The sequence below is a fragment of the Ahaetulla prasina genome, chromosome 7 (assembly GCF_028640845.1).
Source record: "Ahaetulla prasina isolate Xishuangbanna chromosome 7, ASM2864084v1, whole genome shotgun sequence".
NCBI lineage: Eukaryota > Metazoa > Chordata > Lepidosauria > Squamata > Colubridae > Ahaetulla > Ahaetulla prasina.
In genome coordinates, this window is record NC_080545.1 from 76,533,178 (window position 1) to 76,548,998 (window position 15,821).

The window sequence follows — 15,821 nt, forward strand, 5'->3', positions numbered from 1 at the left end:
TTGCCAATGCTGCCCTAGAGAGAGAGAATATAGGTATTTATGTGTGTACACAAAGGAACTAATTAACTAAAAGACGGTTCAGTAAAACAACTGTGGGTCAGATTATGGCAGTAATAAACCTCGTGATGGGATATGGTTAAAAAAAGACAGCAAATCTGGAGGAACATTGACTGTAAATAGCATGTATTATCATATTTCACATTAAAGCTAGGCTGGAAAATTCCTAAGAGAAGATCTAGTCCTCTCAACCATAAGAAAGCAAAAACAAAAGACTGACATATATAGTTTAATATGATGTTGAACTTTTCTTCTGCAAAGATGAATAAATAACACCAAACCAACTCATAGCTATTTTGGATTTTTTTTTAATTTATTTTTTTTGTTGCAATAATTTAGATCCAGGAATTCTGGGGTATTTTTCCCCAAATGCTTAATAATTGCTTCCAAGAAACAGAATTTAGAAATATCATAACATACTAAAAAAAAACAGTGTTTGGGTAAAGAATCTGTTGGATATCAACATTTAAACTCCAGGAAAGAATCCAGAAATCAGGAAACATAAACAGTAATTGTTTTATTACAGAGCACATGGGCAACGATGATTTTGAGAAAATTTAACCATACTTAAAAATTAGTTTTATTTCTTCCTGTGAATTTCTCATCTGATATTAGAGACGCCTTAATAACAATTTGATCTGAATGTCAGTTTCAAGCTCAGAACCATCTAGGTTAGAAACATGTGGAAGAGGCCTTCATCGTGCAGTGGATAGACAATGGTTAAAATGATAGTGATCATGATACATACACATATATATCTTTATCTTTACCATTTTTATCTTTATTTGGGTTCTCTAGTTTTTCCCATTATATTAAAAAAAAAATCTACCTTCAATTTTGCAAGGTTGATGGCGAACCTTTTTGGCGCTGAGTGCCCAAAGCACGCTCGCACATGCAGACACATACCCAAACTGCAACATGCGCATGCACCCCGTGCATGCAAGCCGCACCCTGCTCATGCACATGTGACCCACATGCATGCACACACACCCACGCATGCATGCATCCCCGCACATGCACCCTCATCCCCCACGCATGCACCCCACACCCTGAGCATACACAGCAGAAACCCAAAGACCAGCTGGCTGGCAGGAGGTGCATGCGCAGCTAAGCTGAGCTGGGGCAATGGCACGCGTGCCCACAGAGAGGGCTCTGTGTGCCACCTGTTCGCCACCACTGGGTTATGGTAAACTTATATATATATTAGCTGATTTGTCTTCATAATATTCTCCTTGAAGACTGTATTCTTCCAAGATGAGTCTAGCTCCACAGATTGTAAGAGTTCATATTAGTTATATCAAATGAAACCAACAACACAATTCAAAAGGACCTTGATCATCTAACTGTTTGGTCTAAAATTTGGCAACTACAAATCTCAACCAGTAAATGCTCAGTCTTGCATATTGGAAGAAAGAACCCAATCACAAAGTACATGCTTGATGGACATTGCCTCGCAGATGACCCCCACCCTGTCAAAGACCTTGAAGTTTTTATATCTAACGATTTAAGTGCCAAAGCTCACTGCAACTATATAGCTAAGAAGGCTCTAAGAGTTGTTAACTTAATTTTACGTAGCTTCTTTTCAAAAAACACCACGCTACTGACCAGAGCATATAAAACATTTGCTAGGCCAATTCTTGATTACTGCTCTCCTGTCTGGAACCCATACCATATATCTGACATCAACACAGTTGAGCGTGTCCAAAGGTATTTTACGAGAAGAATTCTCCACTCCTCCGAAACCAATAAAATACCTTATTCCACCAGACTTGATATCCTGGGTCTAGAAAACTTGGAACTTCGTCGCCTTCGACAGGATCTGGGTTTAGCATATAAAATCATCCGTTGTAATGTCCTTCCTGTCAATGACTTTTTTAGTTTCAATAACAATATCACAAGAGCTACCAACAGATTTAAACTCAATGTCAACCGCTCCAGTTTAGATTGCAGAAAACACGATTTCTGTAACAGAATTGTATATGCTTGGAATGCATTACCTGACTCTGTGGTTTCTTCTCATAACCCCAAAGGCTTTACTCAAAAACTGTCCACGGTTGACCTCACCACTTTCCTAAGAGGACTCTAAGGGGCATGCATAAGAGCACAAACGTGCCTACCGTTCCTGTCCTATTGTTTCTTCTCCTATGTATATATATGTTTATAGTATCTCGTTTCTCCTCATATATATGTTCATATATTATATAACCCTTTATGCAATGCTTGTATATATTGTTACGACAAATAAATAAATAAATAAATAAATAAAATAAAAACTTATTCAGCCATTATTAATATTATTAAAACCATTATTCATCAAAAGTTTATCATAAATGCCATGATCCTCCTTGGTCTAAGAAATAAGAACACTATGCAGCACTGATCACTTATGGAAGCCACTTAAACAACATTCTGCTAGATGTTTTTAAATAATGGTTTATTTAATACCAGTAAAAGCCATTACCCCACATTTGCTGGGACAATCTGTTTCTTACCCTATACATCCATATTTATATTGCCATACACTCTATTCTATACCATCCTATCCTTGAAATCTGCTGTTGATATGTCCATCTTTCTTCAGCATACCTGCTTTTGATGGAGTGTCTGTTAATATCTGTACAGGTTGTAGTACTTTTATCTCGGTGATATAATAATACAAATATATAACAGCACCCAAGAGTTAGCTTCTCAGTTTCCACCTTCATCTATATTGGGCTAATGTAGATGAAGAACAGGAGGAAGGAAATTTATTTATTTCAAGCTGCTGTATTTTCTTTCTATTGCTAGATTCAACCAATGTGCTGAGCTACGATTTTCAGAGCTATGTTTCCACTTACACAAAGAAACAAAGTCTATACCAAATATGCAAGAGGAACATCAAGAGGTATCCAGGTTTCAGAAACACGTCATTTGGGCTACTTGAATGTGTTGCATTGTCCCTTGAACATAATCTGAAACACAACACAGAAATCAAGATTTGGAGGGATTGGTGTGGCTTATTGAGAATAAAGACCATCAGTTTTGTGAGTTCTGCACTGCTTACCAGTTTCTTGATGTTGAGATCTAAAACTTGTATCTTAAAGAACACTTCCTCCAATCTATCTGAGATTCAAAATCTTTCACTAAAGCTCTTCTCACCACATCAGAGATTAGATTGATGTCAATAAAGAGAGACTTTACTGTCTGTTGTCCTAGTGATGGAATTCTTTACAGTGGTACGTCTTAAGGTGCTGAGTGAATATAAATTTATTATGGCAGGCATTTCAATCATTTGCATTTTAAAGAACTGGAAGGATGCGATATTTTAAGCAATGCTGCTTCAATAAATAATTGTGTTATTGTTATTAACTGAGCTACTATATTAGGGACTAGCCGGATACCCGTGCTTCGCTATGAAACAATGTGATTGGGCTTGATAAATCAACACTTACAGCTTGAAAATTAATAAGTAGTTACGATTGGCCTCTCCTCTCCCCTTCTCTCCCTTAGTCTTGCCCCACAGAACCCTATCCTATTCTATCCCCCTTCTCTTCCTCAGATTTGCCCCACAGAACCCTATCCTATCCTATCCCCCTTCTCTTCCTCAGATTTGCCCCACAGAAGCCTCCCCTATCCTATCCCCTTCTCTCCCGCAGTCTTGTCCCACAAAAGCCTCCCCTATCCTATCCCCTTCTTTCCCTCAGGCTTGCCCTACAGAAGCCTCCCCTATCCTTTCCCCTGGTTGCTGCTGTGAAAGTAAAACTGAAAGTGAAACTCCTCTCCTTTGTTTATGTTTTGCATTTGAAACAGATTTCTTTTCAGGTGGCGAGGGGAAATAGAACTCCTTAGCATCAGAGGGCTGTTTGGAAAGTGAAACAGTATTTGCTGTGTGAGGAAGAAGGAGACAGGAAGGAGGCTGGCCATGGCTTAGCTAAAGTGTTCTGTATTAAAGCTGCTTCCTGCTCTGAAAGTAAAACTGAAAGTGAAACTCCTCTCCTCTGCTAGTGTTTTGCATTTGGAACAGATTTCTTTTCAGGTGGGGAGGGGGAGTAGAACTCCTTAGCATCAGAGCATATTAATCATAATATAGAAAATATTAACGCTCTGATGGGCATTTCGAAAAATCCTTTCTTAGTGAGCACCTAGAAGCTAAGAGGAAAATATGTGGCAAATTTCAAGTTTATAAGCTTTATGGTTCTGGAGATTTCATGATTAAAGCGTGAGTGGTTTTCGCTTTTATATATTTAGATAGTGCTTTAGATTTTGTTTAACTACATATTAAATTGTCCTTGGACAGAAATGGAGGACTGCATGTAAATATACCTTTAATTATGTGAACTAGACAAAAATACTGGAGCAGCTTAACAACTGTGGCAAAAAAAGTAGTAAAAGTAATGTGACTCATTTAATGTCCAGATTGTTTAGTGACAGACATTCCAGTCTCAATTGTGGTTGCAAATTTAGGACTACCTGTATGATAGAACCACTCATAACTTCCTCTTGTGCTTCAAGCTCTAGTTATAAGAGCCACTCTAATTCTTTTTACTATCAAATTTTCTTAGGTCCCGTCTGATCTCAAAGTAACAATCTTGACATAGAATGATCTCAGTTTTTCCAACACAATTTATTGATCTTATTTTACTCACATTTCCATATTTCATTGAGCCACTTTTTTTAATGCTAACTAACCAATTTGTGATGCATATCTTTCAATTGCTTCCTGCTGCACAAGCAGAGAACCAACTTGGGTTTTTTACTATCAAAGGAGATAGTATGATTCTGGGATCGTAAAACTATTTTTATTTATTTAGTTTGTCAAAGATGTACAAAAAAAACAGGTATAAACATGGACATGAAAACAGGAAGTGAGTATGAATAAATGGGGACAGTAGAACAGGGACGGTAGGCACGCAGGTGCACTTATGCACGCCCCTTACAGACCTCTTAGGAATGGGTTGAGGTCAACAGTAGACAGTCTAAGGTTAAAGTTTTGGGGGTTTGGGGAAGTAACCATAGTGTCAGATAGGGCATTCCAGACATTGACCACTCTGTTGCTGAAGTCTTATTTTTGCAATTGAGTTTGGAGCAGTTTACCTTAAGTTTGTTTCTATTGTTTGCTCGTGTATTATTGCAGTTGAAGCTGAAGTAGTCATTGACAGGTAGGATATTGTAGCAGACAATTTTGCGTACTAAACTTAGGTCAGATTGTAGGCAGCGTAGTTCTAGGTTGTCCAAGCCCAAAATTTCAACTATGCCCAAACTATGCCTAACCATGTTGACTGGATTCTCATAACACGTTAAGCCAAAATTAGATAAACCATAGAAAACTTGTGGTACACTACTGTATATTCCTGAATGAAACACAAAGTCAAAATGAGGTTTCTTCAGTTTTAGCTTCATATGCTGGCTGGGAATTCTGCTAGTTGTAGCTCCAGCATACCTGGAGGGCATCAGATGGGGGAAAGATGGTTTGTTTTGGCAACTAGTCTTTAGGGTCTGAGGAGGAGATATTTCCTGTTGACATTTTTAGTCAGAAATGGCCAGTACTGAAGCTGGTGCGGCATGTAAATAATGGGTTCTGTAACTACGCTGTGGTCTCTCCACACAGCCTCTAAATGCAGTGAAGCAAAAAAAAAAAATGGTAGCAAGGAAGGTGGGGATTTTCCTCCCATTTGCCAAACAAACATCTTTGAGCCCAAAATCTGGCTAGGTGGTTCTATGGAATTTAGTTAGTACCATAATAGCATATTCTCTTCTACTATAAAAGAGATGAAGCTAAGCAATTTCTATTAAGAAAAAAATACAAAGGAACTCAGTTCTATAACCAAAAAGCTGACAAAAATACATACACCAACAGCCAAGAAGTTGCTCACTCAAAAAGCACGAAGGTTATCTTTGCAGGGTAAATGACAAGTGACGCAAATGTTTTGCTACCAGCATTAGCCCAGGCACATCAGGGTTGATTTTCACAAACCCCTTTTATCAGCCAGCATATCATTTAAAGCGTGGCATTCCACAACATGTGTCTAACAAAGAGGCCATTTAAGACCCAGCTCTGCCTGTGCTAATCTTCCAAAACTGAGAAAGGAGACATATCACAGCACTATTCGGGTGTTTAACTGCATCCAATAGTCTAATGCAGTACAGTCACAGTCCGAGAGAAGGGGCTTATTGCCACCTCTGCTGAGAAACAGAAGACATTTTTAAGCAGGATCAGATAAAGAACAGAATCTGAACCGCCGTCTCCGTGTATGAAAAAGTGAGATTAGCACCTGGACTGAAAAAATAAGCAGAAAAGGTTGGAGGGAGACTTTATCTCAAACAGAAAATGGGAAGGTCACAATGTGTGCATGCAGACAAGCTTCACTAAGCGCACATTTCAGAATTATAAAACAAGCAAATTTGAAATGTACCCCTCCCATACATACACGCATTGTGTGTGTGTGTGAGAGAGAGAGGGGGGGGAGAGAGGGAGGGAGCACTACAAATCTATTTCCACGTTTCAAACACTTAGGTTTGTTTAGATAAGCTGGTGAAACTCTACTTTGAACAACGATGTCTGAAAGCAGTGACAGCTTCTTCATAATGCCCAGCTTACGGTACATTAAACTTTAAATGAGAGGCAAATTCCTGCATTAATTTTATCACAAGGCATTCACAAGCAGGAGAAGTAAAGCCATAACTGGAATAAGCACACCAAGGCCAGATAGCGGCAACTTATCTCTCTGTTCAATTAAAGATTTTTAAAATGTACTATTTATAGCAATAATACTACAAATGAGGAATTACATCGCTCGTTATCCTCAAAAGTTCAAAAGCATTGATAACATAAGACTTTTTCATTTAAATCTCAGTAAAGTATTGGGTCGCGGTCGCTCAGTGGCTAAAACGCTGAGCTTGTCAATCAAAAGGCTGGCACTTCAGCGGTTCGAATCCCTAGTGCCACGTAACAGGGTGAGCTCCTGTTACTTGTCCCAGCTTCTGCCAACCTAGCAGTTCAAAAGCATGTAAAAATGCAAGTAGAAAAATAGGGACCACTTTGGTGGGAAGGTAACAGCATTCTGTGCGCCACTGGTGTTTAGTCATGCTGGCCACATGACCACGGAGACGTCTTCGGACAGCACTGGCTCTTCGGCTTTGAAACGGAGATGAGCACCACCCCCTAGAGTCGGGAATGACTAGCACATATGTGCGAGGGAAATCTTTACCTTTACCTAAAGTATTTTCAGTGCATCTATATCCTCATGCTTACCTATTATTCATCCATCCATCCATCATCCATCCATCCCTTTTAGACACTGCAACATTGGCTTAAATCCAAATCAGAGCATTATTTGTTGGTTGATAGTGGACCAGAAAGTTCAAAACCACAATTACCATAACCAAGAAACCAAGACTCTTTAGAGTTGCTTAATAACAGCTTAAAATGATCTTATTTTTGCAAAGAACTGCTGACTTGATGGACTACTAAAAAAAAGTATCCCTCCTTAAACAAAGTCACCTAGGCTGTGACTATGGCACATCCACATATTCTCAGCTTTAGACATGCATTGTGTTCCTGTATGAGTAATACATTAGACCCCCAAAGTAATGAAAATAAGTTCTCCTTGGAAAAAATAGCTTTTGGGAAATCTAGCAATGCAAGGGAATATTTTTTCAAAAAAGCACCCAAGTTAGCCTTCTATCACTAAAGCAGTTAGCTTTATGCTGCCAACAAACACCAGTGAATCTATAAACACTTTATTTGATATTTGCCAGGTGGTTCCCTACTCTGACTTTAAAGTTTGATTGAAAATGGAAAATTGTCATGCTACAAAGGAAAGCATAACCTACAAAATCTTGTTTTCAAAGTTCCCCCAAAGGCCCAGTTGGCATTTTTAGAAAAACAAAATGAAGATGGAAGGAACTGGTTCAGTGTTATATGTGGAAAAGTGTCCACTTACCTACAAAAAAAACAAAAAAACAAAGATATGTTGCGTTGGAGTGATATACACAGAATCCTATACAGCTAGAACTGGTCTTATAGTAAATGAATGTTGTATGACAGTCCTTTAACCGTCTTGTGAATAAGTGTCCCAACAATAGCTGTTTTGGGAAGAGATCTATAACATGCTCTCAAAATTCCAAATCTGCTCAGAAGAACAAAAATACAGTAAAGTAATACATGATAACAACTGTAATAGCGACTATTAGCAGTAGTGCTATATGCTGCTATTCATACCCACAGCACTTTACAGAACCTCGCATCCTGGACATAAACTGTTTCAACTCCTACCCTCAAAACGACGCTATAGAGCACTGCACACCAGAACAACTAGACACAAGAACAGTTTTTTCCCAAAAGCCATCACTCTGCTAAACAAATAATTCCCTCAACACTGTCAAACTAGTTACTAAGTCTGCATTACTATTAATCTTCTCATCATTCCTATCACCCATCTCCTCCCACTTATGACTGTATGACTGTAACCTTGTTGCTGGTATCCTTAAGATTTATATTGACTGTTTCCCTATGACTATCATTAAGTGTTGTACCTTATGATTCTTGATGACCGTATCTTTTCTTTTATGTACTCCAAGAGAGTATGCACCGACAAATAACTTGTGTGTCCAATCACACTTGGACAATAAAGAATTCTATTCTATTCTAAAAAACAAACAAACCCTGAGGCTTCCCTAAAAAGTTTACAAGATAAAAATTGATACATGGGTATGGGAATGAAGAGGGTAGGTCCATAAATATTTATGAATCTGTGGGTTTTGAGGCATGATTTATAGGAATATTATAAAGGAGAAAATATTTGGATAACAGAAGATAGTAGAACTGGAAAAGTAAAACTCATAGGCAGAGATGTATCAGAAGAAATATTTCCAGCTGACAACTATTACTCATTTCATTCCAATTATTTTGAAACAAAATAATCACATAAATATAAATTAATTCCTATGGAGACTTGAAGTAAGGAAAAGGAAAAAGAACAATTACTCAGTTTAAAGGCATTTAGAACAGTCATTTAATCATAGTATGAGTTTTCAATATATTTTGTTTTACTTTTGGTCGTGAGCCTGTTCTTTTAAAAAAATTAATATGAATAATTAAATTAAAATTAATATGGCACAAAATGTTTTGTTGCAAAAACATCCCATAGTCACATATATTCAACTTTCTTACATTATTTTAAAGGGATTATTTTAAAATCTTTATCAGAGGTAACATTTTGCATTTCTTGCAGTTCACTTCTTGAGATGGACAGTATCTTCCTTAAGTTGATAGTGTCACAAAAGTCTGTGGATTTTGTTCTTCAAAAATCATTTCAGTTTGGAAACCAAAACAGTCATGATCTCATTGTTCCTTTAAACTGTATTTGAGAAAGTTTAACCCATAAATCCACTTACCAAGCAAGGAGAACCAACATTATCACCAGAAAAGTCAGTGTGGCCGTTATAAGATTAGTCTCAACGAAGTCAAGTCTCAAGACATCTGTAAGTCCCATTGTCTTCTACTGGAGAAGCACGCTGGTCAAACGGGCAGAAAAAAAAGGATGTTTCATTAGCTAGGAGGTGACAGACTTCCAACCGTTAATACAAATGACAAGCTACAGTAAAAGAGGAACCAAGGAAGTTAAGTGTCAAATCAACGTCACTCCAAAACCAAACACCAACTTTTCCTGTTGTTGCATCTTTACAGAGACAGAATTAAGGGTTTCCTGCATCAATAGGCCAAGACAATGCTCTTCCAAACCCCTCTTCAACATTAACAACTTCAGCAGCAATAAATATTTACATAGCTGCTGCAGAGCTGGCATGTAGGGATGAATAAAGGATAAAGCTGAACTAACCTGGTATAGATTTCAAAGCCCAGAGGGCAGTGGGTGTAAAAAAAAAATCAATGAGTTCTTCATCTCTGTTTAATAGAAAATATCTTACACAACATGAAGACTTGCATTCCGCCAATATCTCTTCTCCCACCTGCATCTAAGTGGGGCAGAAATATCCCTGGTCATATCTGGCTTCCACACTGTGTCCTTTTGGCATTCCCTTCCTCTCATTCTTAGACTAGGAAGACCAGTTTCAGTATGGCTTTTAAAGCAGCAGTATTTTCCCTCAAATAGCTTCCATTAACAAGGTTTGTAAAATCTGTGACAGTTTCGTCACTTTTTATCAGGAGATAAAAGTCAAGACTATCAGTAGCAGGAAGAGACAAGCAATCCTTATTGGCTTTTTCAGTTTGAAAGCGGAGGGATTTGTTTTTATTTTTTCCTTTCGTCCAGTCTATGATCTGTCTCATCTGCTGGCATTCAGTTGTTGTTTCCTTAAAAAGCTAGACATAACAATGATGCACTGATAGTCTTTTAGGCTTGTGCAATAGTGCTATGCTGATCATCTAGTACAGGGGTCTCCAACCTTGGCAACTTGAAGCCTGGCGGACTTCAACTCCCAGAATTCCCCAGCCAGCAAAGCTGGCTGGGGAATTCTGGGAGTTGAAGTCCACCAGGCTTCAAGTTGCCAAGGTTGGAGACCCCTGTACTAGTAACACTATAGTTTGGTGAAAGGTTGAAGCAGGGTATTCATGAAATGCGGGAACCAACCCAATTCCCCCCCAACTGTTCCCCAAATAGAATGTGGAGGGAAACTGAAAATAAGCATTTGTTGCTTATTTTAAAAAAAGGGAAAAAATCCTACTTTAAAATGCGGCTTCTGACTCAGCTTGCTCTGTGACTTTGGCCTTTTTTTTTTTTTTTAAACATATTCGGTTCAGTTTACAAGAAAATAGGGCAGAGGAGGAAGAGGACAGTTTGGAGACTATGCAGGATGTCCTGCATCCAGAAATGCACTGTGCTGCTGCATCGCCTTGATTGGCAAATGTTTTTTCCTCTTGGCCAGTGATGGGCAGAAGAGGGAGGATGTGAACTAATCGCTTTGCTTATCACACGTTCACATGCACGGACAAGACAGCACCATTCAGCAGTGAATGAGAACAAAGCAATTGAGGGAGAAGAGTGATCGGCATTGGGGCAGCAAACGTCATAGCTTTCTGCTGACTCAAGGATAGATAGTATTTTAATGCAGTAGTGCAGTAGTGGGGAAATGACCTACATTAAAAATCACCTCTAAAAATGAATAAAAAAATACAGACCTTTGTGGAAGTCCCATGCTTGGCATCCAAAGAGGTGGTTACTAAACATGTAAACATTCCCTCCACCGAGTAGATCACTGGTTCGTTCTAGTTTGGCACTAATTACTTTGTGTGGAAATAATCATCCACCATTTAAGTTTTTCTCAATAGCCTAAAAAAGTTAAAAACTAGCAACACGGGAAATTAAATTTGGGAATACGCAATTGGCATCTAATTGTAAAAAGACCTTTTCTGCTGTGGCACCCAATTTATAGAAACCTAAGGAAAAACCCCTACAGAAAAAGCACTATCCTGCTATCAAGGTATATGTTGAAACCTAATTATTCATGCCACCTTTTGATATCTCTCAGCTAATGGTTTGTGTTTTATACATTTTAATATTATTCTATGTGCTTTACTTGACATTTTCTGAAGATTCATAATACAATAGAATAGACCTTGCACAAATAAGAAGGCGTATAATTTTTAACAGACATCTGTTTAAGACTATGAGAATAGATAGTTAGATTTACATAAATCAAGGTGGATTTAATCCAACATTTGTGCTAGAGGATTTATCTAGAGTTTTAACAACATATCATGAACACTTTCACAAAATTACTGCCATAGTGGTCGTAATGTATTCATTGATACAAAACTAAGTATACATGGATACATCCCTTTTAGTCCCCACAAAATATTCATCACCATCTTGAATAAGTGTTTTTATTCCCTGGCAAGAAGACCCCCCCCCCACGTTATGAATAAAGCAAAGCAGCTCCACACCATTTAAACATGTCTCTGTTTTCTGGTCAAGATATGAATTGAAAAATGGTTTAGATCAGTAGTGGGTTTCAAACCCCGTTGCTACCCGTTTGCTTGTGGGTGCAGGCACAGAGACATCCGGGTGCAGGCACAGAGACATCCGGGCAGGTGGGCGGAGCCTCCCGCCACCACCAGTTTGCCTGATCTGCAGCAAACCGGTAGCAACCCAGCACTGGTTTAGATCAATGTTTGTCAAACTCAGCAATTTTAAGACCTGAGGACTTCAACTCCCAGAATTCCCTTGTTTAGGAATAGGAATAGGAATAGAATTTTATTGGTCAAGTGTGATTGGACACACAAGGAATTTGTCTTGGTGCATATGCTCTCAGTGTACATAAAAGAAAAGATACGTTCATCAAGGTACGACATTTACAACACAATTGATGGTCAATATATCAATATAAATCATAAGGATTGCCAGCAATTGTTGAGCTGGGAGTTGAAGTCCACACACATTAATGTCGATGACATTGAGATATACTGCTTTAGATTCAGCATGGGCACCCTCAATCTGTAAACAACCCCTCAAAGACAGCAATTGAGGCGCATAAAAATGTTTGAGTAAACATTAAGTGGCAAAGCAGCTATTATACAGTTCTACGTAGTTACCACCTTCATAATGACTGTAAATACATAATTCCTTCTATAAGGTGCTAACTAGTGTAGAAGAGGTATTTACTTGGATTCTCTGCCCAAGTCACTTCACTATGGAATACAGCAACATGGGGCTGCCCTTGAAGGCCACTCAGAAGCTACTGCTAGTCCAGAATGCAGAGCACAAGTAGTTATGGAAAACTTCAATTACAGCTATGTAATCTTTCTAATTATACTGTATTTATTACCAGTAAGCTTCCAGGTACCATTCAAGATGATAGTTATCACCTACAAGGCACCTTACATGACACAGGGCCTGAATATCTGAGGGACTATTTTTCTCCGCTTGTCTCTGCCTATTCCATAAAATCCAAGAGTCAGCATACCTTCTCCTTCACCTTTTTGAATAGCTTTTCCCTTGAGGTTTTTTTGGATTATTCTCCCTTGATTTGGATACTTAGGCTTTAAACATTCAGAGTGTGGCTTTATCAAACCATTGTTTGACAAGATTATGCAAATTTTAAAACCTTAAAAGTCAGGTTTTTGTACCTTCTCTGGCAAGTCTCAGAAACAAGTATTCTATATTTGCATTCCCATAAATATATAGGAAGACTTTCAAAGCAGCCTTTCAATTGTTTTTATTGCTGTTTTTAATGTCTCTGGTTTAATTTGCATGTTAGATTTTACTTTGTTTTACTGAAAGCATTGATAGCACTGAGAATAAAATAAATTTAATCAATAATGTAATTAATCCTAAAAACACATCTCTATTTCCCTTTGTTATATTCTGCATTCTTATCACACCAAAGCACATGGACATATGCTCACTAAATCACCAATGTAACAGAAGTCACTTCTAGGAAGACTGTCCCATACAATGTCCAAACTAGAGTTTGCTCTCTGTTCTAAAAAAGACATGCAGTGCCTTGCCTGTGTATTCCACAGATTAAGTAAAAAGATCAATGAGTTCGCTAGCACCTTTGCAAAGTATTTCACACATCCAATGTGTTGTGCCTGTGTTTACAGCATTAATAGCACCAACACTTCCAAATGCAAATCTAAATCAATAAATGCATTTCCACATCACTGCGGTCCAGAAAGCAAAACTGCTTCAAAACAGGAAAATTGCAATCAACCAGCTCTTCCCTATCGAGCGATTGGACTGTTCTCCTCAAGTTAGCGTCAATAGTTTCTTTACTGTACCCTTTGCCGGCATAACTGGTGAGTTCGTTTAGATTTGATTCTAAACAAACAACCCATGTTATGCAAAAATGTGGGAGTTATGGCAAGCAGGATACAGGAAATCTTGAACTTATAAGGTTGCTTTGTATTATGCCAAAGCATTTGGCATGTTGATGTCACTACTGGCAGCAACTCTCTGGGGTTTCAAGAAGGCACTTTTCCCAGGTTCTGCTGCTTGAGATTATAAAGAAAACAGCTATTGTCAGAGGTTAAGATCAGGGCGTCATGCAAGGCATCCCTTGGAAGATAAATTGTAGTAGCAAGAACTACCAAGCTGCTACAGTAAGAATGAAGCAGGGCCAGGATATAAAAAAGACTCCGAGAGTTTCTAGAACAGGGGTATCCAATCTTGGCAACTTTAAGCCTGGAGGACTTCAACTCCCAGAATACCCCAGCCAGCAAAGCTTAAAGTTGCCAAGGTTGGAGACCCCTGTTCTAGAAGACTGCTTCTCAACCTCAACAACTTTAAGATGTGTGGACTTCAACTCCCAGAATTCCCAAGCTGCATGTGTTGAAGCTCAGACATTGTTGCTGAAGTTGCTGAGGTTGAGAAACACTGTCATAGGAAGAGATCTTTGAAACTGCCAGTTTCCCATCTTACAAGTTTACCTCGACAACTACAACATAGTTTTTTTTAACATTTGGAAGAGTTAGCTGAGCAGAGGAAAGTGTTTAGGTCGTTAAATATTGTTCCTTAAGTACTTCCCTGTTGAACAGGTACTTTTCACAGGTTTATTTCCCTTTCCAGTCATTACTCCTCTTCTACAGAATTTCTCTAGAAGCATTAACCTGAACTTCTAAATTACATAAAAAGAAAAAGCAACATATCCAAAGATAAATTTAGCTTGACTAGGTGCTTTACTAAGAAACAGAATTGGAATTTAAGAAAATTGGGAGCCCCATCCTTACCTCAATTTAATAGTACAATTTTGTTATTTTATACAGTATTTTGAAAAATATTTCAGGACTACAGTTTTTTTATGGCAATGGGTACTGCTTCACAAACTTTAAAGTCACTGCACCTGAGGCTCTTCCTTGTCCACAATCCCAATGGGCAACCTTTACACTGATGCTTTTTTCTGCCTCTTTCCTTCTCCTGCAAATATGAAATTTGTGGAAGTACCAGTATGTGGAATTTCCAAATAGCTATTCAAAAAGAAAATGCTGTAAAGTCAACACTTTAGTCTCATCAAACTGAAATTAACTTTAGAAAATGGACAAGAGCCTCCCCCACAAATGATAACCTAATTAGCTAGACTCAGGAGAATAATCATAATTCTATGGTCCAAAACACATTTACTTGCCAATGAAGAACTTCTGAATTATACTGGGGAAATGAATTTGTCAGCATTGTTTTAAGGAAGAGAATACTCCATTTGTGATATTTGGTATTTTCTCACAGTGCCAACAGTGTTTTCAGATGAGGACTTTCCCCCACACACACACAATTCTGGTAATAGGAAAGGACGGATTAAATTACGCACACACACCCCTTTATATGCAAACTCAATACATCAGCCCCAATATGATACTATAAGCATTAAACTCTTAAGCCTTAACTTAGCCAGCCCGAATCAACCCATCTGATTTGCATGTCCTGGGAGAAACTGCAGTTTGCTCCTGACTTGGGTACACAGACACAGTTTTCCAATGAGTCCAACTGGATTACAGTACAGCCTTTCTCAAGTGAGACTTACTCTGACATTGTTAACCTTGGTAACCTAAACATAGATTTTCAGAACCCTTGTAGAGAATAAGATGATGCCATTGAATACATAGTTGTAAGATTTTGCTATTTGTTTTTTTACAAATGGGTTAATTTCTATTTCATTACCTTGGGCATTGTATTTATATTCTTATATAGTGTTACTTTGCTATTAGCTATCATCAGCCTTGTTTGATTACAATTATATGCAAATCTGATCAACAAAAGAATCCCCATGATAATTTCAAAGAGACATTTTATTATTTTACTAGGCGTTCATGCTACTCCAGTTGTCAATTTGTA

The 15,821-nt window shown here is 38.2% G+C and overlaps 1 protein-coding gene across 5 annotated transcripts in view; it reads right to left on the reverse strand.

Annotated features, from left to right (window-relative positions):
* TBXAS1 (thromboxane A synthase 1) overlaps positions 1–15,821 on the reverse strand; it is a 342,148-nt gene that overhangs the window by 298,344 nt on the left and 27,983 nt on the right. For 4 of the 5 annotated variants that reach the window (XM_058189927.1, XM_058189926.1, XM_058189928.1 and 1 more), the window contains one exon: positions 9,433–9,552. In XM_058189927.1, coding sequence (XP_058045910.1) covers positions 9,433–9,530 — 98 coding nt within the window. In that variant the 5' untranslated portion in view covers positions 9,531–9,552. Of the gene's footprint in view, positions 1–9,432; positions 9,553–9,875; positions 9,895–15,821 lie in introns of those variants that run through there. The other variant, XM_058189929.1, reaches the window with a different exon arrangement.